Source organism: Suricata suricatta, chromosome 7 (assembly GCF_006229205.1).
Source record: "Suricata suricatta isolate VVHF042 chromosome 7, meerkat_22Aug2017_6uvM2_HiC, whole genome shotgun sequence".
NCBI lineage: Eukaryota > Metazoa > Chordata > Mammalia > Carnivora > Herpestidae > Suricata > Suricata suricatta.
Genome location: NC_043706.1, coordinates 76,672,050 through 76,697,260, shown reverse-complemented (window position 1 = coordinate 76,697,260; position 25,211 = coordinate 76,672,050). Strand labels below are relative to the sequence as shown.

At 40.3% G+C, this 25,211-nt stretch overlaps 1 protein-coding gene across 3 annotated transcripts; it reads left to right on the top strand.

Moving 5' to 3' along the window:
* The first annotated feature begins 6 nt into the window (after window positions 1-6).
* Window positions 7-25,211, top strand: UBE2J1 (ubiquitin conjugating enzyme E2 J1). Of its 3 annotated transcripts, XM_029945212.1 has the most exons (9): window positions 7-247; window positions 9,465-9,538; window positions 10,497-10,628; window positions 13,523-13,607; window positions 14,109-14,214; window positions 16,898-17,027; window positions 18,717-18,836; window positions 22,676-22,834; window positions 24,864-24,918. In XM_029945212.1, exons 1-8 carry the CDS (start codon window positions 217-219, stop codon window positions 22,790-22,792), a joined length of 795 nt encoding a protein of 264 aa, XP_029801072.1. In that variant the 5' UTR covers window positions 7-216; the 3' UTR covers window positions 22,793-22,834; window positions 24,864-24,918. The 3 variants fall into 3 exon arrangements, with proteins under 3 accessions (XP_029801072.1, XP_029801071.1, XP_029801070.1); XM_029945210.1 differs by lacking the exon at window positions 22,676-22,834 and having other exon boundaries at window positions 8-247; window positions 24,864-25,211; XM_029945211.1 differs by lacking the exons at window positions 18,717-18,836; window positions 22,676-22,834 and having other exon boundaries at window positions 24,864-25,211.

Here is a 25,211-nt window from a genome sequence, read left to right as displayed (position 1 = left end):
CGGGGGAGCCGCGGAGGAGGCGGCGCCATCGCGAAGCCCGCGCCCCGCCCGCACGCTCACCCGGCTGCCTGCAGTCCGGGCCGGGGCTGGGCGGTGTCTGCGGAGGCTCCCTCGGCGTGGCCCAATCGGCCGGAGCCGCGCTCTCATCCCGCCGGCTACAGCGCGGAAAGGTGGAGGCGGCGGACCAGTAGGCCAGAGCTGGGCCAGCGATCCGCCATGGAGACCCGCTACAACCTGAAGAGTCCGGGTGAGCAGGGCTGGAGGCGGTGGGCGGCGCCGGCCGGTGGGCCGGGGAGGACGGAGTGACCCAGGACTCCCGGGCTGGGCGCTGCGGTTCCCTCGCGTCGGTCGCCACTCGGGGCTCCGCCCCGGGTTTCGCGCTCTACGCGAGACCGCCGCCTGCCGGGATGGTGCAGGCCGCAGGGCGGCCGGGCGGGCACCGGCCGCCGATCCTGGGGACTGGCCAGTTCTCCGCAGCACCTGGGCTTTCCCTTTCCTTTTGTTGGGTGCGTCGTGCTGGGTCATAAAGTCATGTCTAAGAACAGATGTAAAGATGATGTCTGTGGGTTATAGTTAACCGCACCTTGCCGTACCTGCACCCTGAACACCCACCGTCGGTATTCCTTCTTCGTGCCACCGGACTCTTATGAGCTCTATCACTCACTTACATGTGAAGATGTGGTTGTTTAAATATCGCCTTTGCAGCATTTGGGGCAAATAGAATTAAAGACTTAGATGAAATACTTTGTTTTAAACCAACTAACCAAAGAGCTAAGAAAACTAGTTAGTTGACACATGCCTTTAGAGCTACCCATGATTTTTGTCATGCCGACTAACATGATATATATCTATATTCGGTCATAATGACTTATTTTTCAGTATTTAGTGCCCCTGCTTCATTTACAAAACAGCCCAAACAGTCCTAGCCTCAAGTTGTTTTCTGGTGCATTATAAAGATGCATAAGAACCAAGCAGCTTTCTCATGTTAAGGCAGGCTGGATATTAACCACTAGGGTCTGTAAATGGTATTTATTCTATATGTACCCTGATAAATTTTTCAGGAGGGACAGACTCCACAGTTCAGCTCTAAATGACAATCCTAGAATATTAGTGGTGGTTTGGCCAAATATTGCTGCTGCTTATTTTTTCATTACAAGAAAGCATCTTTTCAGTAAGAGTCATTAAGATTAGCATCCATAACGAAAGAGCGGACCTCGTGAATCTTTGCTTTTTAAAAAATATTTAATATGTAGACACTCCAGAAAAGCCTGAGGATATTGATTGAACAGAGCTTTGTTAGCTTGAGTGCTTTGAGGCTGAGAAATATTCTTAGGTGACCAGTGTGTAGAACGAGTCATAACATGTATGAGCCCTTAGACCCCTTTAAAAATCTACTGAAGGCTATGGGCTTTCCAAGGAATACATTTATACAGTTCAATTTTAGTGGGTTAATGGCTCCCCTTCCTCATCTCTTAAGAACACTAGAGGTGGGGGGAAAGGGCAAATAAAAGAGAAAGAGGGAAAGAAAACTTTGGTTTTAAGGTTAGGTGGGAGAATGCTTAAATTGTTTAGATTATTATAGATTATTTATTTATTTATGTTTAGTTTTGAGAGAGAGAGAGAGACAAAGTTATCAGGGGAGGGGCAGAGAGAGAGAGAGACACACAGAATCTGAAGCAGGCTCCCGGCTCTGAGCTGTCAGCACAGAGCGGGATGCTGTGTTCAAACCCATGAATGGAGAGATCATGACCTGAGCTGAAGTCAGACATTCAACTGACTGAGCCACCCAGGCGCCCCTAGATTGTTGTATATTTGAATAAAACTATATGCATAAAGATGTATGGTGACTCTGGGGGCACCTAGGAGGCTCAGTTGGTTAAGCATCCAACTTCAGCTCAGGTTTTGACATCATGGTTCATGAGTTTGAGCGCCACATCAGGCTCTGTGCTGACAGCTCAGAGCCTGGAACTTGCTTCAGATTCTGTGTCTCCCTCTCTCTCTCTCTGCCCCTCCCCCACCGGCTCACACTTTGTCTCTTTCTCTCTGTCTCAAAAATAAACAAACATTAAAAAATTAAAAATGTATGATGACTCTTGTGTCACATGGTACCAAGTTCCTTAGGACAGCTGAGGTACTTAGTGGGGTGTCCAGAAAATGATGCAAACATGAGTAATAATGCAATTTGGAAGGGAGAACTGGCAAATCCCAAGACGTTGTTGTTAATAGCACATTGCTTAGTTGTCTATTTTAACGTTTATTTATTTTGAGAGAGAGCGCAAGTGGGGGAGGGGCAGAGAGAGAGAGAGAGAGAGAGAGAGAGAGAGAGAGAGAGAGAGAGAATCCCAAGCAGGCTTTGCACTGTCTACACATTGCTCAGTTTTGATAGGTTATCATACCTAAGGTTATGAAAAGCTTTTAAAATTCTCCAGACTTTTGGGGCGCCTGGGTGGCTAGTCCGTTAGGCGTCTGCCTCTTGATTTCGGGTCAGGTCATGATCTCATTCGTTCATGGGATCAAACCCCGCATCCGGCTCTTTGCTGATAGTACAGAATCTTCATTGGATTCTCTCTTTTCCTCTCTCTCTGCCCCTCCCCTGCTTGCATGCTTGTGTTCCCCCTCTCTCAAAATAAATAAACAAACTTAAAAAAATGCTCTGGAATTTTGTGCATTTCCAAAGTATCTGATCTGTCAGCTGGCTGAGCTTTGGTGAACATGCTTCTCACTGTGTTATAAATTGCTTCTTCTTTTTGGTATCATTTCCTCAAAGGTGGTGGTGGTGTTCTACCAGAGGTTATTTTTTAAAATCTTTTTTTGTTGTTGTTATTACTGTGTGGATCATTTGGAGTTCATGGCAAAGGTGAATTAGATGAGATATGGGACTTCTCAGAAATGCCTGGAGACATGGTGAAAATGCCTCCTTTGTTTTATTCTCAGTCCTGTGGTATTTTTAGAGTAATGTATGTGTGAAAGAAAGTGGTTAAAAGCATTTTACAATGTAAGAGGTACAACTCTTTCTAATGTAGAGTTGTCTTAGAGGTATGCGTGGCGCAATTAAGAGAATACACGTAACTGGTAAAGGGCCAGTGTGTTAGCACGTGGCCTGTACATATGTTCATTTTGTAAGTGGGAAACCTTATTTCTTTGTAATTTTTCTGGGATGGACTTGTGGTTAGGGGCAGAGCTCTGTGTGGAGCTACCTTATAAACCCCCGACTTAGCCCTTCAGTAGTTGCTCTGGATCAAGCTCCCTGATCCCTTTTTGGGTCTGCTCTGGCCAAGGTAGTAGGGTCTCAGGGTACAAAGTAGGGTGACCTGTGTGTAGAGAACATCTTGTGGTAGCTTTCTTCAAAAGGGGCCTGGGGGCATGTTCAGGAGGTGAGTGGTGTGTAAGAGACTGGAGCGGAGGCACCCCTTGTCCGCACTAGAAACCTGGGAGCTGTTCTATCCATCTGCCTTAGTGTTGGCTCCACCGTCATGCTAATTATTCTCAAGCTTTAATGTCCACTTCAGCCCTTCTCCTAGGCTGTAACATATCTGGAATTACTGCTGATTTAATACCTTCACCCAGATTTCCCATACACTGGAAAAATCTCTATGAGGTAATAGAAATGCAAACTCATCAGTTTACTCTTCTCCCCCAGAGTCTCCTCATCCCTCATCTCAATTCCAGGGGTTGACAGCAACTAGGCACCCATGGGAATCATCTTTGATCACTTGGTCTACTCTTTAGTCTACCCCCTACCCTGGAATGAACACCACACACACACACACACACACACACACACACACACACATCTATTCAGTCAGTTTTGTCACCAGATCCAGTAAAACAAAAAGCAAAACTGGTCAGTCCTCAAATTGAAAATTTTTCAGTATCTTCCTAATAGCTATGGATAAAATTTCAAGTAAAGTGTCAGCTTGATCTACACAACTGCTCACGATGTGACCCTTTCCTTTCTCACCAATCTAGTCGAGACTGCTATAACTGTACTCCTTTGCTTTTTTCCCCCCTCCTTTGCATTTTTGCCATCTATCCATTCTGCCCAAGTGACTGTCCAGATAGAGCAGCTCTTCTCACCCATATGCCTTCGTCCCTGTTAGAAGCTCTACCTGGAATGGCTTCCCCGTAATCCATCGGAAATTCCTATTCTTCAAGCTTCTTTAAGGTTCAGCCTTGTCCAGCTACCTAAGCAGACAGTTAGGTAGACTATAAGGTAGTCCCTGTATTTATACATACTTGGTCAGTGTTTGTATTGTAATTGTTTTCATATCTTTCTCACTATGAGTTTTTCAAAGGCAAGAAGCAGGTCTTGGTTATCTGTTCTCTATAACTCAAGCATTCTTTAAATGTTTGTTGAATAATCAGAAACACTAGTCCTTAAACGTTTGCTTAAGTGCTTTCATTATGGGAGGAGGAAGAGGCACTTGGGGAGCAGACATTTGTGTTCATATCCCCAGTATACCCGCCTTCTGCATTTTACCCATGCTTTGGAGATTGAATATATTTAGATATTTGCTTTCTTTCTTTTAAAAAAACTTTTTTTTAATGTTTATTTATTTTTGAGAATGAGACAGAGTATGAGCCCGGGAGGGGCAGAGAGAGAGGGAGACAAAGAACCCAAAGCAGCTCCAGGCTCTGAGCTGTCAACACAGAGCATGACACAGGGCTGACCTGAGCCAAAGTCTGATGCTTAACTGACTGAGCCACCCAGGAGCCCAAGATATTTGCTTTCTAAGAGAAATAGATGTTTGAGAGACAGTGACCTGTACAAGATCCCTTTAGCTGGAGCTTTGTCTCCGAAGCCCAGTGTAAGCCTAGAGAGGAGGAGCCTGGGTGTATGGAGATTGCCCATGGAGCCTAGAGCTTGGATCCAGCGTGATCCTGTGGCCTCCATACAAAAGAACAAGAGCAGGCATGCAGGTGCTCCCCATCTCCTTTCCTTCCCTGGCACATCTTATCTCACCACAGGAGGAGAATTCCTTGAATAACCTTGCAAAGAGATAAGAGGAACTGATCGGAAAAAGTTTTCTCTTTTAGCAAGAGATGGAGTATCAGGAGTGGTAGACCATGTTCCAGACCTAGTTGCCAGGCAGTACTTTGAAACTTGACTATCTCATAGTGATATTTCTCCTTGGGAGCCAGGCAGCCATGCCATGAGGCCAACTATATACGCTCATTGTCTGTTGTTTAAAAAAAATTTTAATGTTTTATTTTTGAGAGAGAGACGGAGAGAGAAAGAGACAGAGCACGAGCAGGGGAGGGCCGGGGGGGAAGGGGGGAACACAGTCTGAAGCAGGGCTCCAGGCTCCAAGGTGTCAGCACAGAGCCCCATGCAGGTCTCGAACTCAAAAACTGCAAGATCACAACCTTAGCTGAATTCAGCCGCTTAACTGACTGAGCCCCCCAGGAACCCCCTCATTGTCTGGTTTTGAACCAGGGAGAATTTTGAGAGGGCCTTATATCCCAGTCTGTTTCTGATAATAACTTGTGACCTAGGGAAGAAGAGGGGGAGGGGAAGGAAAAGATAATTATGTGAAGATATTATTGACTCCCATTTGACAGATACAAACATTGAGGCAGAATAAGATTAAGTGATTTATTAAAGGATTTAGAGCTACAAAATATAGGAGCCAGAAGTTTAATGCAGCTCTAATTCAGAGTCCACATTCTTTTGCACTAAGGCATTTATAATATATGTAATGTAATTTCAGAAAAAAAGATTATGAAAACACTAGACTAATATTACCTTCTATTTGGCTACATGGCTTTAGCTCTCACATGGTGTATGCCTGTGTGGCTTGTGAACCAAAATCAGCATGTTTAGTTGTTGAGTAAATGATTGTTCCTTAAATATATTAATTCAATTCTGACCCCTTCTTACATCTCTCATCATATCCAGGTACTACTAGGTGTTCATTGTTTTCTTTCCTGTTGAACTGACCTGAGTGGGAGAGAGGCAGAGAACATGTGGAAAGGGTTTGCAATGACATAAAATAGACTTCTTCAGCTTAACCATTCAGCCAGCTGATGAGAAATGAAGAAAAAACAATCTCCGTGGCATCTTTAATTGCTGATAGAAGCCAAATAAATTAAGTTCATAGCAGCTTCCATGATTTTATTTATATCTAATACTATTAATTTGAACAAATGATATTTTTATGTGGCTTTAAACCAGGGTTTTTTAATCCTTGTTCTGTGGGCCCCTTCGATAGACTAGGTTGAAGGGTGTAAATAGCTTGAAGGCCACTCCGTGCCCAACCAAAACAGCTCTGTTTCCTGTTGTACATATTGAGGTTCTCAGTAAGCTTTTTTCAGAACAAAGGATTTTGTCTTATTGTCAAATAAGTTTGAAAACCATTGCTTTTAATCAGATGCTTGGAAGGAGTTTTTGGGAGGGTGATAGTAAAATTCAATTCAACTAGTATTTGAGTGTTTACCATGTGCTAAGCCCTGAGGAGCCCGCAGTGAAGTAAATTGTTTCACAGCAAAGACAGGTGTTAAGTAGTTACAGGTGAGATGAACTTTATAAAAGATAACATGCAGAGTGTTAGGGCTTACAGCGGAGTCTCAACCTAACTTTTCTAGGGTAGTGGGTTCCAAACAGGACTGACCATTGGAATAACTAACTTGGAGAGTATTTCTGGTCTCTACTCCCCTCCCCGGACGCCTCAGAGATTTTTATGTATCCAGATGGGAATCTCTAGTCATTCTTCAGGGTGTACAAGGGAAGGAGTCCAGGAGACATTCCTAAGGAAGTTCCTTAAAACCAGTCTAGATGGGGAGTGGGCGTGGGAGCAGAATTGCAAGCTGAGGACCAAGACAAATACTGGATTCGAAACATGTATGTGCCTATTGAGATACATTTTCCCCCATGTTCTAGACAACAGGCTTTGTTCAATTCTTTGACTTCCGTCCCCCTACCTCCACCACCTGCCCCAAGACTACAAGCTCCTTGATAATCAAAACTACATTTCATTTTGGCTGCTGCTGTAACATCTAATATTAACTCAGTAACTATTTGATGTTCAAATACTTTGATCAAGTGAACAAAGTCTGTGCCTATAGGGACCTAGTTTGGTGTAGGAGACAGAAAAGAATGAATAATTATGGAGTAGGATAGTGAGTTCAGAACTTTTCCCCCCATTTAGGAACCTTGATTAAAAGGGAATTTTATGCAGAAGTCCTGATACATACTGAACTGTTTGGTTGTATGTGTGGGGGAAGTGTGCTAGGTTAACCTCTTTAATTCCATACCTATACATTCCATGCATTTTACTTTTATTGTTTCCTCTGCCTATTCATACCCATGCATAATTCCCACTGTTTTTCTTTCAGATGTCAGTGCCTGCTTGAGCCCTTTTCTTTCTGCTCTCAGGTTAAGTGCCCACCTGGTACATACGTCTCTTATAGCACATTTAACTACATCAGTTGTTTTTCAAATTTTTTTAATGTTTATTTTTGAGAGAGAGACACACAGAACGTGAGTGGGGGAGGGGCAGAGAGAAAGGGAGACACAGAATCCGAAGCAGGCTCCAGGCTTTGAGCTGTCAGCACAGAGCCCGATGTGGGGCTTAAATCCAGGAATGGTGAGATCATGACCTGAGCCGAAGTCAGACACGTAACCAACTGAGCCACTCAGGTACCCCTATATCAGTTGGTTTTCAAGCAGAATTTTGGGGAGCCTTGGGCTACCTGTTTTTTTCCTTGCTTTACTGTCCTATACTAGTATCCTGTCATTTTTTAGCACCTACAGCTTGAGGTTAGAGGGGATTGGGATCAAAGGATTGACCTTTGAGAACCAATAGGGAAGGAAGGAGGGTATAGGTACAGATAGGATTGTAGGTTGTGATAGGCTGCTGACAGTTATTTATCATGGAAGTAAAAGGCTGTGCCATTAACTGCAAGAGGTGAAGGCAGAGTGAGATGAGGAGGAAACAGGTGTGAAATAGTCCTGGGGTGCTAGCTGGAGTGGCTACTTGGCTTACCAAAGAAATTTAGGAACGTTGGGTGGCATTGTGTCCTGGTGGAGGTTGTCGATAATAACTCTATCATGGCATCAGTGTGCCTGCATCTGTGATTTTTTTTATCCTCCCCTGCAGTAATGTTCAGCTGTTTGGGTATAGATGCCAAATAAGAAGATGGTTGCGTTGGGTCAGCTAAAATTGCATTTTATTAAGGGAGTATGAAAGAGGAACTCCTAAGAGCCAAATGTATAGATAAAGAAGGATGTGAATATAGATATAGGTGGTTACAGAAAGTTAGAGTCTTGGGGCGCCTGGGTGGCTCAGTCGGTTAAGCGTCCGACTTCAGCTCAGGTCATGATCTCACGGTTCTTGGGTTCGAGCCCCATGTCGGGCTCTGTGCTGACAGCTAGCTCAGAGCCTGGAGTCTGTTTCAGATTGTGTCTACCTCTCTCTCTGACCCTCCCCTGCTCGTGCTATCTCTCTCTGTCTCTCAAAAATAAATAAAAAACAGGAAGGAAAAAAAAAGAAATTTAGAGTTGGTCAATTGGAGGTTTTAATTAAGCTGACGAGTCTTTTCAAAAAGGAATGTAAGGGGCACCTAGCTGGCTCAGTTGGTATAGCATGTGACTCTTTATCTCAGTTAGGGTCTGACATTGAGCATGGAACATTGGAGCATATCTTAAAAAAGAAAAAAGTTCAATTAGAGCTATGGAGATTCAGTTCAGGACCTCTGGAGACAGTCCTACTTATATTAATGCAAGATGGTGGGTAAAAATTCCCAAGAGGTAGAGGATATCCTCCCTGTATTGGAGGATACAGAGTCTACTGTTCATGAGCAGAGGGCACATTTCTGTTAATATGGACATTTTAACAAGACAGAGTTAGAGTGCCTGTGTTAGAATTCCAGCTGTCATTGACTAGCTGTCTGAACTTGGACAAGTTATGTAATCTCTCCATGTTTCAGTTTCTTTGTCTGGAAAATGGGAATTTTGTAAGAAGTTTACTTACTCATTTTGAGAGAGAGAGAGGTGGTGCACGCAAGCAGGGGAAAGGGCAGAGAGGGAGGGAGAGAGAGGATCCCAAGCAGATTCCGCACTGTCAGCGAGGAGCCTGGTGTGGGGCTCCATCCCATCAACTATGAGATCATGACCTGAGCCAAAATCAAGAGTCAGATGCTTAACCAACTGAGCTACCAGGTGCCCCATTGTTTTGAGGATTACATTAGTTAATGTTCATGAAAGTGCTTATTAAATAAAAATAGTGTCTTTATGCGACTGCCCTAAATATTTAATTTAACATATAACTCTTCTAATGTCATGTCCTTCCCCTCTCTGATTATTATCATTATCTCATAATTAAACTTTTACCATATACCAAGTTGAACTAGTCCTCTATACAGTTTTTATTGAAATAGGAACTTTTTCATTAGGTTTGTGAATCTGTGCTCATCTCTTGGAAAAGCATATTTTAAATATCTCTATCTTATGAATTTTATTTTAGCTGTTAAACGTTTAATGAAAGAAGCCGCAGAATTGAAAGATCCGACAGATCATTATCATGCACAGCCATTAGAGGTAAGTTTCTATTGCGATCTCTCACATGTGGATTTTAGTGCTTTAATATTTTTTTAACGATTTTACTACTTTTTTTAAATGTTTATGTTTGAGAGAGAGAGAGAGCATGTGTGAGGTGGGGGAAGGGCAGAGACAAAAGGAAACAAGATCGGAAGTGGGCTCTGCACTGACAGTAGAGAGCCTGATGCAGGGCTCGAACCCACGAACCGAACCGTGGAAGTATGACCTAAGCCAGAGTCGGCTGCTTAACAGAGCGACCCAGGTGCCCTAATACTTTAATATTTTAAACTAATTCCTTAAAATTGTTTTTTCATTGCTTTGAATCATTACAGATATGTTTGATGTGGTTTATTGACATAGTTTACTCCCTGTTTTCTCAGTATTTATTTCATTAGCCATTCAGAATCTGACATTTTAGAAGCACATTACTGGTTTCCACAAAATGGTCTCAGGTGCAAAATTGGTTTTAGGTTTTCAGTACAAGGGAGGGAGGGGGAACGGAAAGAACCCCAAACTCTTTACGGTTTGAAAATCCTGGCTCCTTCAGAGACCTGTGCAGTTAGTCTGGGCTTTTTGCACAAACATCTTTATCTCTTAGTTTTCCCATCTGTATTTAAATGTGCTCAGTCTGGTTTCCATGATAATAGTGAGAATAAAATGTAATTTGCACACTGTAAACTATAAAGTTCTTGGGAACTCTAAGATGATATTGATAGTATATTTATTAATATTACTGACTAAATATTACTTCGCTCTTGTGGGACATGAAAACTAGATTAATAGCTTTTATTTATAACTTTTATACTTGAGACACTTTGTGCGTTAGAAACTATTCCAGTAATAATATGAAACATGATATGTTTCTCACCCGGGAGTATTTCTGATACTCCTTGATAAAGATGATCAGACCTTTTAATGTTACTGATTTCTTGCTGGATATTTTGTTGTTGTTGTTCAGGATAACCTTTTTGAATGGCACTTCACAGTTAGAGGGCCCCCAGATTCTGATTTTGATGGAGGAGTTTATCATGGACGAATAGTATTGCCCCCCGAGTATCCCATGAAACCACCAAGCATCATTCTTTTAACGGTAAGAATTCTTGGCATTTTGGAATGTTTGTTGTTTAACTCTTCATGGTGACTATAGCGTGTGTTTAGCATACTCATTTTCACTAAGCAATAAAGTGGAACATTATTATAATTTTGTCTTTGGGAACCATGCCTTGGTAGAACAATTATTTTCTCCCAAAAATAATTCCTAGGAATTATTGATGCTAATGAATGCATAGTTGCCACAGTGTGGTTGATAGGATTCAATGAATTAGTGTATGCCAAGTGCTAGGCACAGTGTCTGGCACTTGGTTAAGTACTCAGTAGAGGGTAGTGTTACTGTATCTCTTAATTGCATCATCTCCTTCACCTTCTCAACTTTCTTACATTCCTTTCCTCATTTTCCCATATAGCTCTTAAAATAAGAGCTGTCACAGAGTCCTCAGTAAACGTTAGTTATATTATTACTATTTTTTTAAGTTTATTTATTTTGAGAGAGAGAAAGTGTGTGTGGGCATGTGCAAGTGAGGGAAGGGCTGAGAGAGAGGGAGAGAGTATCCCAAGCAGGCCCCGAGTTGTCAGTGCAGAACCCTAGTTGGGGCTTGATCCCACAACCATGAGATCATGACCTGAACTGAGCTCAAGAGTCGGACACTTAACTGACTGAGCCACCCAGGCACCCTTCTGTTTTCACTGTTTAGATCTTAGAATTTCTATCTTCACATATTTTACCTCCATGTGAAGGAAAACTGTTGATCCAATAATATTCTCTTATTTGTCCTGGGATGTTGTTCCTTCAGAATAAATTTATCTCTACTTGTTAAGCATTCCTTCTCTCATTGCCTTCAATTTGCAAGTATGTCTAAGTATCCCCTAACCTTGAAAAAAGCAAAACAAAACACGAAAACCTTTCTCTGTTGGAGCACAGGGCTGGCTCAGATGATTGAGCATCTATCTGACTTCAGCTCAGGTCATGATCTCACGGTTTGTGGGTTTAATTCCTGCATCAGGCTCTTTGCTGACAGTTGGGAACCTGGAACCTGCTTCAGATTCTGTGTCTTCCTGTCTCTCTGCTCCTTCTGCACTCACACTCTGTTTCTCTCTCCCTCAAAAAATAACATTAAAAAAAATTAAAACAAAACTTTCTGTGTATCCCCTACCTCTTTAAACTGTTGTCATATTTTCTTTTTTCAACTTCAAGATATCCTTACTCAAGTTTGTCCTGTTGTAGTCTGGTTTCTACATGCTTACTACACCAATTTCAGAGACTAGTTCAAAAAATTCTACTGCCCCTTTTTGGTCTTCATCCCAATTCATCTACATTAAACATCTGACACACATGGAGTGGCAAAAGGTGAAACAAAAGGTACTCATGAGTAAATACCAAACTAATGCTGCTTTGACCTATATTTGGTGTAGTGAAAAGAGCATTAGTTTCAGAGCCAGTAGACCTGATTCTGACCATTGCTCTTGCCATCACACCACAGGCAGGTTATATAATCTCATTGAAATTCACTTTTCTCATCTGTCAAGGCTTGTGGATGGTAAACATAATCACAATATAAAGTTCCTAGCATATAGAATTTGCTAGGAACAGACATTGGGTGATGTTGAGAATTGTTAATGCTGGGGGTAGTCTTGAGGGGGCTGGCTACTGTATGAGGAGCCCCTTTTTAGTTGCTAGATCCTGGGGAGAGCCAGGTGGTCCAGGGGTGGGGCTGGTGCACCGAGAAACTGGGGAGGAGTCGCTGGGGCAGCGGGTGTTCACAGAAGTACAGAAATATTCCAGTCGTTAACCAGTGTGTGGTCATGGCTAACACACCAGCTGAGAATCAGCCCCGCCCTCCTGATTGTCAGTATTTACTCATTCTGGTTCACTTCCTCTCTTTCAAAAAGTCTTCTCCAATCTTTATTCAACAGACATTTATTAAACATATGTCATATACTTTGTAGGTGTGGCAGAGAATAAGTCAAATTCTCTGCCTACGTGGAGCTTATAATTTAACTTCATGCCTCTTCTTCTTTATCCTTCCCTTAAGTATGGATATTCTGCAAGTTCAGACTTCAGCTGTTTTCTCTTATTTTTATTAAATGGTTTCATCAGTCACTTCTGTGAATTCAGATACCAAAAATGTTTATCTTCTGACATCAGTATGTCTCTATTTCTGCCTATCTGCTATATATCATCCATAGCTTTTCTACCAAGACAACAGATCCATGTCCAAAACTGAAATCATTATCTCTGATCTGCCTCTTTTGTGTTCCTGTCTTATGAAATTATATCATCCTTATGGAAATGACTCCTGTGTCAGAGCCTTCTGCACCAATATCTAGTTAGGTGACCCCAACTCTTTCTTGGGCTTTATCCTGTTCTCTGTATGTCTTCTCTTCTAGATCCTTCACAGAGCCTACATAGTACTCAGAGGAAGACATCAGGACATCTGTACATGTCAGTTATGTGTTTAGATTTCAGTTATGCAACTCAGTTTCAAAATGGTACTATAACCCACTTTTTTTTAGTTTGTTTTGAGAGAGGGAAAGCATGCACAAGCATGTGCAAGTGACGGAGGGGCAGAAAGAGAGGGAGAGAGAATACTAAGCAGGCTCCATGTTCTCACCACAAAGCGCAATCTGGGGCTTGATCCCACAAACTGCAAAATCATGATCTGAGCTGTAATCAAGAGTCTGATGCTCAGCTGACTGAGTTACCCAGACTCCCCCCAGGTTCTACAAATCTCAGAACAGCTTTGATTGTTCTTTCAGAATTCAACCAGTATTTGTGCAGTATCTCTAAGAGGACAAAAATCTGTCTCTCCTTGGAGATTATATTCTTTAAGAATTATAAAGAATTATTTGTAAAATATATTTATACTTATAAAGTATATAATATTTAACACACATATATATTTTTTAAATGGCTTATTTATCCCTAAGGCTAACGGACGATTTGAAGTAGGCAAGAAAATCTGCTTGAGCATCTCAGGACATCATCCTGAAACTTGGCAGCCGTCATGGAGTAGTGAGTATTAATTTAAAGTGAATATAAATCTTCTATTCTCTAACTCTAATCAATTCATAATTATCTTGAGATTGAAACTGTTTTGGATAAATAATTTGATGATATTGAATAAATAATAAAAATTCTTTCTTTGTCTTGATTTTTGCCATCATTTTTATTTTATTATTTATTTTTTAAGTTTCTGTTTTTATTTAGAGAGAGAGGTCATGAGCAGGGGAGGGGCAGAGAGAGAGAGGGAGAGAGAGAATCCCAAGCAGGCTTCCTGCTGTCAGCATGGAGCCTGATGCGGAGCTCGGTCTCCAGAACCATGAGATCATGGCCTGAGCTGAAATCAAGAGTGAAGATGCTTTACCACCTGAGCCACCCAGATGCCCCATTTTAATAAAGCCACTCTACCTGTACCTCTTCAGGGAAAGCCTATGTGTCTTTTTTTCTCTTATCTAGAGTAAAGCCAGTTCCTTTTACAGATCAACTTAGATTGATGTTTACTTTTTCTTTCAGTAAGAACAGCATTATTAGCCATCATTGGGTTTATGCCAACAAAAGGAGAGGGAGCCATAGGTTCTCTAGATTACACGCCAGAGGAGCGAAGAGCGCTTGCCAAGAAGTAAGTTTTGCATTTCACTCTTAAGACTGAAATCCTTTTCTGGGTAATGACAGTTAGCAGGTAGATTTTGTCTCTTACTTTGTGACTTACCTTGATGACAGGATCTAGTCTTAGTTTTGCTATTTTAGAAACTCATTTGTAGCGATTTATTACTCAGGAATGACCAGAGTCTAAAAATTATTTAATGCTGTCCAGTTTTAGAAGGTAGTTGATTATATCAACCTGAGCTGGGAGATACCCTCTCCAAGAGAACGTTCTGGTTATTTGCGTCCCTTTGGGCAGTATTACAGATGGAAAAAACCAATTCAGATATTTATATATAGCTTTTCATAATCAGATTAAAAACTCCTTGAGGGCAGGGAGGGAATCCATTTTATCCATTTTTGCCCCTACGATATCTGGCTTAAAGCACGTGCTCAATAAATGATCCGGAATAAAGTAAAGGAAATTTTCTTTACCAAGTTGTAGTTTTCTAGTGGTATTACCTTCTCATTTTTTTCAGATGCATCCTGTGTGTATAAACCAGATTAGGCATCAGATTCAAAGTAGCCTCTCCTTTGAGTAGTACAGAGATTAATTTTTTTTATGGTTATTTTTTTGAGAGAGAGAGACAGTGTGAGCAGCGGAGGGTCAGAGAGAGAGGGAGACACAGAATCTGAAGCAGCCCCAGGTTCTGAGCTGTTGGCACAGAGCCTGACACGGGGCTCGAACCCATGGGCGGTGAGATCTTGACCTCTACTGAAGTCGGACACTCAATCGACCAAGCCACCCAGGCGCCCCAAAAGTGGACACGTTTTAATGTTTTTTTAAATTTATTTTTGAGAGAGACAGAGCATGAGTGGGGGAGGGGCAGAGAGAGGAGACACAGAATCCAAAGCAGGCTCCAGGCTCTGAGTTGTCAGCACAGAGCCTGACGTGGGCTCGAACTCATGAACCATGAGATCATGACCTGAACCAAAGTCAGACATTAACTGACTGAGCCATCCAGGTGTCCCAATAAAGTGGACACTAAAGTCATACTACTTTTACATATGTGTTCTTCACATGAAGTTATTTAATGAATTCAATAACATGTTCTTTCAATATCTAAGGCTTTTAGTATGTTGAACTGGAAATACAATAAAACATTTTTTTTTTTTTAGTTCAGCAATGTAGGGGCGCCTGAGTGGCTCAGCCAGTTAAATGTCCTACTTCAGCTCAGGTCATGATCTCATGGTTCGTGGGTTCGAGCCCCACATCGGGCTCTGTGCTGACAGCTCAGAGCCTGGAGCCTGCTTTGGATTCTGCGTCTCCCTTTCTCTCTGCTGCTCCCCGGCCTGTGCTCTCTCTCTGTCTCTCTCAAAAATAAGTAAACATTAAAAAAACTATAAAAATAAATAAAGTTCGGCAATGTAACAATACATACTTCTATATATTAGACATATTTACTTCCAGTCCTACAAATCCTCAGCACTCTTGTGAACTTTAGGGCACTTGTGGTTTTATCTGGACTACAAAGGGGAAAATGAAAACATAGAAAAACAAATAAGTCTTAGAAAATAGTCTAGTTCACAGGTTTATTGTAGGTCTACTTAATATAATGAGTGATAAATTTCAGTCTTTGGATTTAAACAAGTTCTCTGTCTTTCAAGTTAAACTGCTATTTTTTTATTTTTATTTTTTCATGTTTTTATTTAAATTCCAACTAGTTAACATACAATGTAATATTAGTTTCAGGTGTGGGACTTACTGATTCATCACCCACATACGGCACCCATTGCTCGTCCCAGCACCTGTTGTACCCCTTCCCCCCCCCCCCCCCCCCCCCCCCGCCGCAACCATCTGTTTGTTCTCTATAGTTTAGAGTCTGTTTCTTGGTTTCCTCCTCTCTTTTTTTCCCCCGTGTTCATTATTTTGTGTCTTAAATTCTATATATGAGTGGAATCCTGTACTGCTATTTAGATGGATAGGATTTGTTCATTTTTTCCCTGGAAATATCTGTAAATTCTATTTTTAATGGCTTCCTTACTATTCTATATATGTTGCTGCTAAAACATAATTTAAACTTTATAATGGACTTTTTTTCACAGGCTTAACATTTTTATTAAGTGTGATCTTGAGGACAGTGTAATTAGACATTTGATATATTTGGTATATAGATCTAAAGCTTAGTTTTCTTTAGCTAGTATATTAGAAAAAAATGGAACCTAAGCCCTGGATTTTTAATTTTTATTTTATTTTAATTTTTAAATTTTTTAATGTTTTATTTATTTTTGATACAGAGAGAGACAGAGCATGAGAGGGGGAGGGGCAGAGAGAGAAGGAAACACAGAACTGGAAGCAGGCTCCAGGCTCTGAGCTAGCTGTCAGCACAGAGCCCGATGCGGGGCTCGAACCCACAAACGTGAGATCTGACCTGAGCCGAAGTCGGAGGCTTAACTGACTGAGCCATCTAGGCGCCCCTGGATTTTTTATTTTAGATTTTTAAAAATTGAGCTATAAGTGACATGAGTTTCTTTTTTAACACCAAACTAATTTGTATATTTGTCTCAGAACTGTAATTATTACCATAATTGTCTAATTCACACATAGATGAAATGGTATGGAATTATCCAATGTTCTTTTATTTTAAATTTAATCATTTATTAGTTGAATGTGATTGTGTATTTAATTTATGCCCACCAAAAAAATTATTTCCTATCAGATCACAAGATTTCTGTTGTGAGGGGTGTGGCTGTACCATGAAGGATGTCCTGTTGCCTTTAAAATCTGGAAGTGATTCAAGCCAAGCTGACCAAGAAGCCAAGGAACTGGCTAGACAAATCAGTTTTAAGGTACTCTAAATTCGTAAATAAATTCTAATTATGTGACCCTTTTGTTTACTGCCCAAATTCTGGATAGGAAGTAAGGCAATATAGTTTTATTGTAGTAAGGTTTTACAAATAATGTTTTCCTATTATGACTCTAATAATAATACATTCACAAAAGTATTATGGCTACCAGTGAAAAGCTTGGGTTCTGGGGGTGCCTGGGGGGTTCAGTTGGTTGAGTGTCCGACTCGTGATTTCAGTTCAAGTCATGATCCCAGGGTTGTGGGATCGAGTCTTGTGTCAGGCTCTGTGCTGAGCATGGAGCCTCTTTGAAAGTCTCTCTCTCTTAGAGGGTTTCCGTAGTGTAGTGGTTACCACGTTCGCCTAACACGTGAAAGTCTCTCTCTCTCTCTCTCTCTCTCAAATAAAATAAATTAAAAAAAATAACTTGGGTTCTGGCATACAATGCTGGTGTGCAGAGCTAGCTTTGCTATTTGTTAGTAGTAGGACATCAGATGTATTACTTAGCCACTGTACCTTTTTATCTGTAAATAATAATGTTACTTACCTTGTAGGATTCTTAGGAGGACTGAGTTAATACTTAAGTATATTGCATTTAGAATTGTCTCTGATACTTAATAAATTTTAGCTATTATTATAAAAACTATAATAATCTTTATTATTTTTTTATGTTTATTTTTGAGAGATAAAGACAGAGCATGAGCAGGACAGGGGCAGAGAGAGGGGGAGACATAGAATCCAAAGCAGGCTCCAGGTTCTTAGCTGTCAGCATAGAGCCTGACATGGGGCTTGAACCCACAAACTGTGAGATCATGACCTGAACTGAAGTTGGATGCTTAACCAACTGAGCCACCCAGGTGTCCCCAAAATATGATAATTTAGAAGGAAATAACAATCATACATAATCTCCTCCCAAGAAATAACTGCTGTTAATATTTTGGCATATCTCCCTGATGTCCTTTTTCCCCACATATATTACATATAATTACTTCTGGAATTTAATTAGTTCTGTTAAAAAAATGTCAGCCTGCATTAAGCAGCAAGCTGCTTCCTGCCTGTTCACCTCTATTGTATCCTCTGTGACCTTTCATATCCAGTTCTCAGGAGAAATTTTTCCTTCTATTTATTACATTGCCTGGAAGAGGAGGTGCTTAAGAAGCATTGGTTATTTTCTTTCTTCTGAGGATTCTGATTGTACTTAAAATTGCTTTTCTGAAAGTTGTAGGGCCAGATGTGTTTTGTGCATCAGAATTCCAGATTTTAGAAAATATCAAACATACACCATTATTTTACCACCCACGGTGGGATCTGGGGCAGTACCATATAATCAAATCTATTAATATTCCCTCAGCAAACCTGGAAATATTTATACTAATGTGGGACAAAGGCTGTTAATAATCTCATATGTCAGGCTTTGCCTGGAAGTTACCAAAAACTTGATTTGGAACTGTGGGTTGTGAACCATGGCTGTTAGCTGTGTCTCTCCTGAAATAATGGCTCCTTGAGAGTAGTATTGTCTTTGCGTCTCCCTAAAATACCTAGCATAGTCTTAGAAACGTGAGTGCTCACTATATAATTGATGGAGTGTTGCTGTTAAATTAGCAATTAAAATAGGTCCAAAAGAGACTTAGTAGCTGTGGGTTATTTTGTATATTTGTTGTAAAATGCTCTTGGGTGTATCTTATTTTATAGGCAGAAGTCAATTCATCTGGAAAGACTATCGCTGAATCGGACTTAAACCACTCTTTTTCACTAAATGATTTACAGGATGATATACCCACAACATTCCAGGGTGCTACAGCCAGTACCTCGGTATGGCTCTTGTCTTTTACATATATGTAAAATGATATGTCTGTATCATTATCATTATTTGCAATAGGAAGAGGAGATCTCCAAATGAAATATCTGAATATTTTGATTTCCTGACAGTTGGATTCCAGCTCACTCCTTCCTCTAATGACTCCTATTGTCTTAAGCAAATTATTCATACTTTTGGCGCCTCCTTTCATGTTAAATGGAGCTGAGCTAAATAATTTTTGGGCCCTGTCATCCCTCCAGAATTTTCGGATTTCTCTGAAAAACTATTTATAGTATATGTAGTGCTACACTATGAATAAAACAAATTATACATTCACTGGCCACTTTCTGAATAGTCACTGTATCTTTGGCAGGTCTGTTAAGGCATGGTAAGGCACTCAGTAAAGGACTAGAGGCAAAGGTTTGCTTAGGCCTGCCATGCCCAGTACTGTAGCCACTAGCCACATGTAGCTATCTAAATTTATATTTTAATTACTCAGAATGAGATTTAAAATTCAGTTCCTCAGTTGCACTGGCCACATTTCAAGTAATCCATAGCCGCATGGAGCTTGTGCTACCAGATTGGACACCATAGATACTGAACATTATCATCTCAGAAAGTTCTATTAGACAGCACTGCCTTGCACATAGTAAGTATCCAATAAATAATTGTTGAGTGAAAGATTAGATGAATGCTATGTGTCTTGTTAGTTGTGCCCTGACCTCTTGTCTAACTATTGGTGGGCATAGGTCATCAGACACTGATTAAGAAAATGTGACTGGATAGATGCTAAAGAATTAGAATTATGGAGGTAACATTGACTTTTCCTTTCTAAATATAAGAGATGAACTGTCTTTTGTCTGATTGTTTGGTTGAGTAGCTACATCTTTTCCTCCCCCACCTCGCTCCTCAGTTTTAGAGAGGATTTTAAAGGGTCAGGGAAATTGAAATAGAAGCTGGCAAACGCAGATTTGCCTGTTCCTCAGGAATAACTTATATAAAGTGGGACTGAATAGTCTTGAGTGCTTGTTCTCTCCCTTCTCAGAGAGGGAGATGGACAGAGAGAATAGATTGGAGAGAGAAAGCGGGGGAGGCGGGGAGAGGTGCTCTGGAGGAAGTATTTGGAGAAATAGAGATGGAAGGACAGGGGAAAAGTATGAAAGGTACAGAGTGAAGTCATTTGTACATGATCCCCATGTAATTGTATGGATTGCAGGGGGATATTATGAATTTATTTCAGTCAGTAAATGTTTTACCTTGAAATATCTTTAGAGATTCAGATTACTTTTCACCTTTAGAATTCTAATTGTTTTTTATTCTATAGATTTTTTAAAAAATGGAACTAACCTATTATAGAGAAGAGGGTGGTGATTTCTTATCACCTGTAAGGACAGTCTCCTGTTTTTGTGAGGTATTTAAATCTGCCCTCAGGCTCTTTTAAATCTAAAAGCCCCTCTGTTGCATATCTCAATTATACTTATTCAACTTATGATTTATTTTATTATTAATTATTTATTGTCTGTATTATTTCCCGGATTTGTAAGTTCCTTGAGGATCAGAGCTCTCTTTCTGCTGTTCTGTATCCCCAGCACCTGGCCTAGTGCCTTGTGTACAGTTAGGTGGTCAGTATGTATTTGTTGATTGAATAAATGAATCTTAGGATTGGCATTTAAAATACTAGAAACACAGGTAAACAAATTAAGTTTAAGTAAATTAAATAGTGCTATTCAATTAAATAATATTGTTACAGTGGTATTTTCCATTCGTTCTGGTTTGATTCAGTTTGTTTTAATTTTTGTTATTGCTGTATACAACTGTTATATTAGTTTCAGGTATACATTTTGATTTTAAAGTACATAAAACAATTCTTTTTAATAGATATAGTAATTGATACCAATTCTGGTTAAAACACTAATAAGCCATAATCATCTACGTTGCAAATTAAGCTTTTAATTACATTTGCATACAGATTATTTTAGAGTAGGATTATATACGTTGATCACAGTGGAGGTAATTGAAACTTGGTTTTGGCTAGGGGTGGCTACTTTATATATAAGTGTAATATAAATTCACTAAAATGTTATACATCAAATCCCAGATAAGCTATGTTTTTTTAGCCTTGAGGGGGCGTGAGATTGCCCAAAGTCTAAATATAGCAGATAATAGCAGGCCATCTGTTGCTTTTTGATACAGATTTTTTAGCTGTGTAGAATGGGGAAAATACTGATGGTAGTTTTAAGTTTTTCCAGTCTGTCAGATTTTTTCCTCTCTTCCTAGGGATTGAGGTTTCAAATAAACCATTTCACTTTGTATGAAAAAGTAAACACTAGACTCCTTCACAGATGCAGGTTATTCCAGATTATTATAGAAAATTTATATGTATTATAAGGGACTTATTTGTGACTGTGATGGTTTTTAAAGTTAACTAGATTAAATTAAATATAATGTCATATACTTCTATCTTCAAAATGGTCTCTTCATTTTAATTAAGGAAATGGAAACTGTTATGACTCAAGTCTTCATTCAGTGATAGGTGTGTTTGGACAAGTTTAGGTAAACAGCAAAGACTTAGAAGTCCTACCACCAAACATACACAGCATTATGAAAATGCTAAAGCCAACTCCAAGTGAACTGCCAAGATTTTATCCAGGTAGTTCTTAAATTCCAAATAGTCTGGTTTCTCTGGGTCTATAACCTTGGGGTTGTTACCATTTTCGGTTGTTACTGTTTTCCCTTTATGTGATTGTTTTAAATAGGAAAGATTTTAGAATTTTATATTGCAACACTAGTCAGTAATATATTATCCAGAAGGCATCTTGGGGCGCCTGGGTGGATCAATCAGTTAAGTGTCCGACATCAGCTCAGGTCATGATCTCACGGTTTATGAGTTCAATCCCTGCATCAGGCTCTGTGCTGACAGCTCAGAACCTGGAGCCTGCTTCAGATGTTATGTCTCCCTCCTTCCCTCTCTCTCTCTCTCTCTCTCTCTCTCTCTGTCCCCTTCTCTCCCCCTCTCTGCCCCTACCCCACTTGCAATCTGTATGTCTGTCTGTCTCTCAAATAAACATCAAAAGGCATCTGAAATAGAGGAATCTCATTATATTAAAGCAGTATGTCTATATAAATATTTCCATTAAGTACATGTACTAAAATATCTAAAGTCATTGTTTTAGGGTATTGTTCTAAATATGTTATTCATATGAACAGAGTTCTGAAAAGCTGTCCTAAGTAATGACTTTTTAAAAATCAAAATCTAGTGTCTCCAAAGGGGTATATTAATAGTAACAATATTAATAATAACGATCATTCAGTAGTTGGATATCCTAAGCACTTTATATCGTTACTCCCTTTATCCTTACAAATACAGAATTGGTTATTATACTTACTGTACAGATGAAGGAGCCGAGTCTTAGGTTGAATACCTTGCTTGGGGTCCTGCATCTCCACATCTCCCAAGTGCTAGAGCCAGCCTAGTAACGATAAGGCTCGCGGGTCTAGTCAGGGTTATGGGCCTTGTATTCTCCCCTCAAACTAATGGAGAAAATAACATGTGTAAAGTAAAAGCTTTGGAGTACCCAGGGGGCTCAGTTAGTTAAGTGTCTGACACTTGATTTCAGCTCAGGCCACGATCTCACAGTTTGTGAGGTTGAGCCCATGTGTCAGTGCAGACCCTGCTTGGGATTCTCTCTCTCCCTCTCTCTCTCTGCCCCTTCCCTGCTCCCGTGTGTGCATGCCCATACTCATTCACTCTCAAAATAAATATTTAAAATACAATAAAGAAAAGAAAAGCTTTAAACTGAACCAGTCTCTTGTGCTAGTTTCTGGATTGATCACACCTTTATGTTTTTTAAAGAGCAAGCCTTCCTGCAAGCCTGGAGCACTTTTGCTGTATCAGACACTTTTAACTTCTTGGCTGAGCAGTTGGAAGAATGGGAGTTTTCAAATGGAACGGTGCTGTATTGGCTGCTGAAACTCAGTTCAACCGAATGAGTATTTATTAAGATATAATAAGGTGCTTGTGACAGTGTCCAACCTCATGAAATGTTGCTGCTTTGTGGATCTGCTCTCTTCAACCAGTGTGTTGTTGCTGGGAATCCTGGAGTTCAAAGTCCAAGTTTGTGCAGCTCTAACTCAGTATCAGCACCAACTTTTTTTTTTTTAAATACAACCATATCTCTCTCTCTCTTTTTTTTTTTAATGTTTTATTTATTTATTTTTTTAATACAGAGAGAGACAGAGCATGAGAAGGGGAGGGGCAGAGAGAGAAGGAGACACAGAACCGGAAGCAGGCTCCAGGCTCTGAGCTAGCGGTCAGCACAGAGCCTGAAACAGGGCTCGAACCCATGAACGTGAGATCTGACCTGAGCCGAAGCCGGAGGCTCAACTGACTGAGCCACCCAGGCGCCCCCCAACTTTTATTTTTAACTCAAAGTCAGTAGTTCCTTTTCTAGTTCTGTGTAATGGGTCATTATATTTGAAACCTTCCAAAGGATAGTTTTATTTATTTTGTTTTTACTTTCTTTTTTCTTTTTTTTATAATAGTTTATCATCAAATTGGTTTCCATATAACACCCAGTGCTTCTCCCCACAAGTGTAGTTTTAAGAAACTCTGATGATTTAAGCTTTCTTTTTAAAATTTTTAATGTATGTTTATTTTTGAGAGTGAGAGAGACAGATTGTGACTGGGATAGGGGCAGAGAGAGAGAGGACAGAGACAGACAGACAGATAGACAGACAAGGAATCTGAGGCAGGCTCCAGGCTCTGAGCTGTCTGCGCAGAGTCCAAGGAGGGGCTCAAACTCACAAACTACGAGATCATGACCTGAACCCTAAGTTGGACGCTTCCAACCGAGCCACCATGGTGCCCCCAATTAAGGCTTTCAATATTGAAATGAATGTCAGATTGACATGTAATTTCTTCTGTAGGTAACTTAGATCAGCAGTTTCTTCCCTAATGTTTATAGCTGTTGCCAGGACAAAACCCATCCTCTTATCTTTTCTAAAAAGTATTTGATTTATATTATTTGATTCTTTTTCCTTCTTAACATTGAAATTTTCTCTAATGGAAAATATTTTAATGTTTTATATTTACTCAGTTTTTACAGTTATTCTGAATAAAACATGCATTCTTTTTTTTATTTGAAAGGGTGTCGGCACTAATAAACCAGTATAAAGTTGTTTTCAGTAAAAGAATGAAAGGCCATTGGATAATTAAGAGTTAAATTGTCTATATAAATAGAATTCTATTTTACAGACCTTTCTTATCTGTAAAGTAAATCTAAGATTTGGAATCACTTGGTACCACATTATAGTTATGCTTGACCACCTAGGCAGTCGTTGAAAGGAGAGAAAGTGCTTTGTGAGGGTAAGTAGTGTGCCAAAGTTTAGCATGCTTTACATGCTAAAGTTACACAGTCAGACACACAGTAGAGCATTCTCTAGACTTGTGTTCAGTTGACAGGACTTATGAGAAAGGATACGCCAGGTTTGAAAACCACATCTAATCTTTACAGCAGTACTGTTGTGAAGGTTGCACAGTTTGAAATTATTCCCAATGCTCTATGATTATTGGTGGAAGCATGTGGACGTACTGAGATCATGTTGGGAGAGACCTGGTTCATGAAAGGCACACTGTTAGGAGTTAAACTTTTTCTGCCATTTAGGATGGCAAACTTTTAAGCAGAAAAGGACTCAAATTGCTTCCCTCGTTGGCTCTCTGGCAAGAAGTGAGGTGTCCGGAGGCTTAACAGATATTGCTGGAGTTGCACCTGAAGGAGAGTAGACGGCCCTCAAGAGAGCAAATGGCTAAACTCTCCTCATCTTAGTTGTTTCTGATAAACTCTTCCTCCGCCTGGTGAGCACTCAGAATAAGTTGTGTTGTTGGCTTATTCAGGAGGGTGAGTAAGTAGTCCCGGCATTCAGCTGGTAGCTTTGCCCTTAGTTATATTTTAGTGCTCTGAGGTTCTGTGTGCTGTAGAATAGATAATATATATGCAAGTTTTCTTGGCCAGCTTCAAACAAAACTCCCTAAAATTTTCTAGTACGGAGCCCAGAACCCCTCGGCAGCATCCCTTCAACAACCTGCTCAGCCTGTAACTAAGAATACCTCCATGAGCCCTCGACAACGCCGAGCCCAGCAGCAGAGTCAAAGACGGTCGTCTACTTCCCCAGATGTGATCCAGGGCCAGCAGCCAAGAGACAACCACACTGATCATGGCGGATCCGCTGTCCTGATTGTCATCTTGACTTTGGCATTGGCAGCTCTTATATTCCGACGAATATATCTGGCCAACGAGTACATATTTGACTTTGAGTTATAATAGTGTTTTGTGTCTTAAGAGCTGTGACTCTCCTGCTTCATTAAACATTCTGAATTGGGTATAATCTGA

Excerpts from the sequence above, each read along its gene's own strand:
- UBE2J1 (XM_029945210.1), top strand. The coding sequence starts at position 217 with ATGGAGACCCGCTACAACCTGAAGAGTCCGG. Across the intron at positions 248-9,464 it reads CTACAACCTGAAGAGTCCGG|CTGTTAAACGTTTAATGAAA; the intron begins GTGAGCAGGGCT and ends ATTTTATTTTAG. Across the intron at positions 18,837-24,863 it reads GTGCTACAGCCAGTACCTCG|TACGGAGCCCAGAACCCCTC; the intron begins GTATGGCTCTTG and ends AAAATTTTCTAG.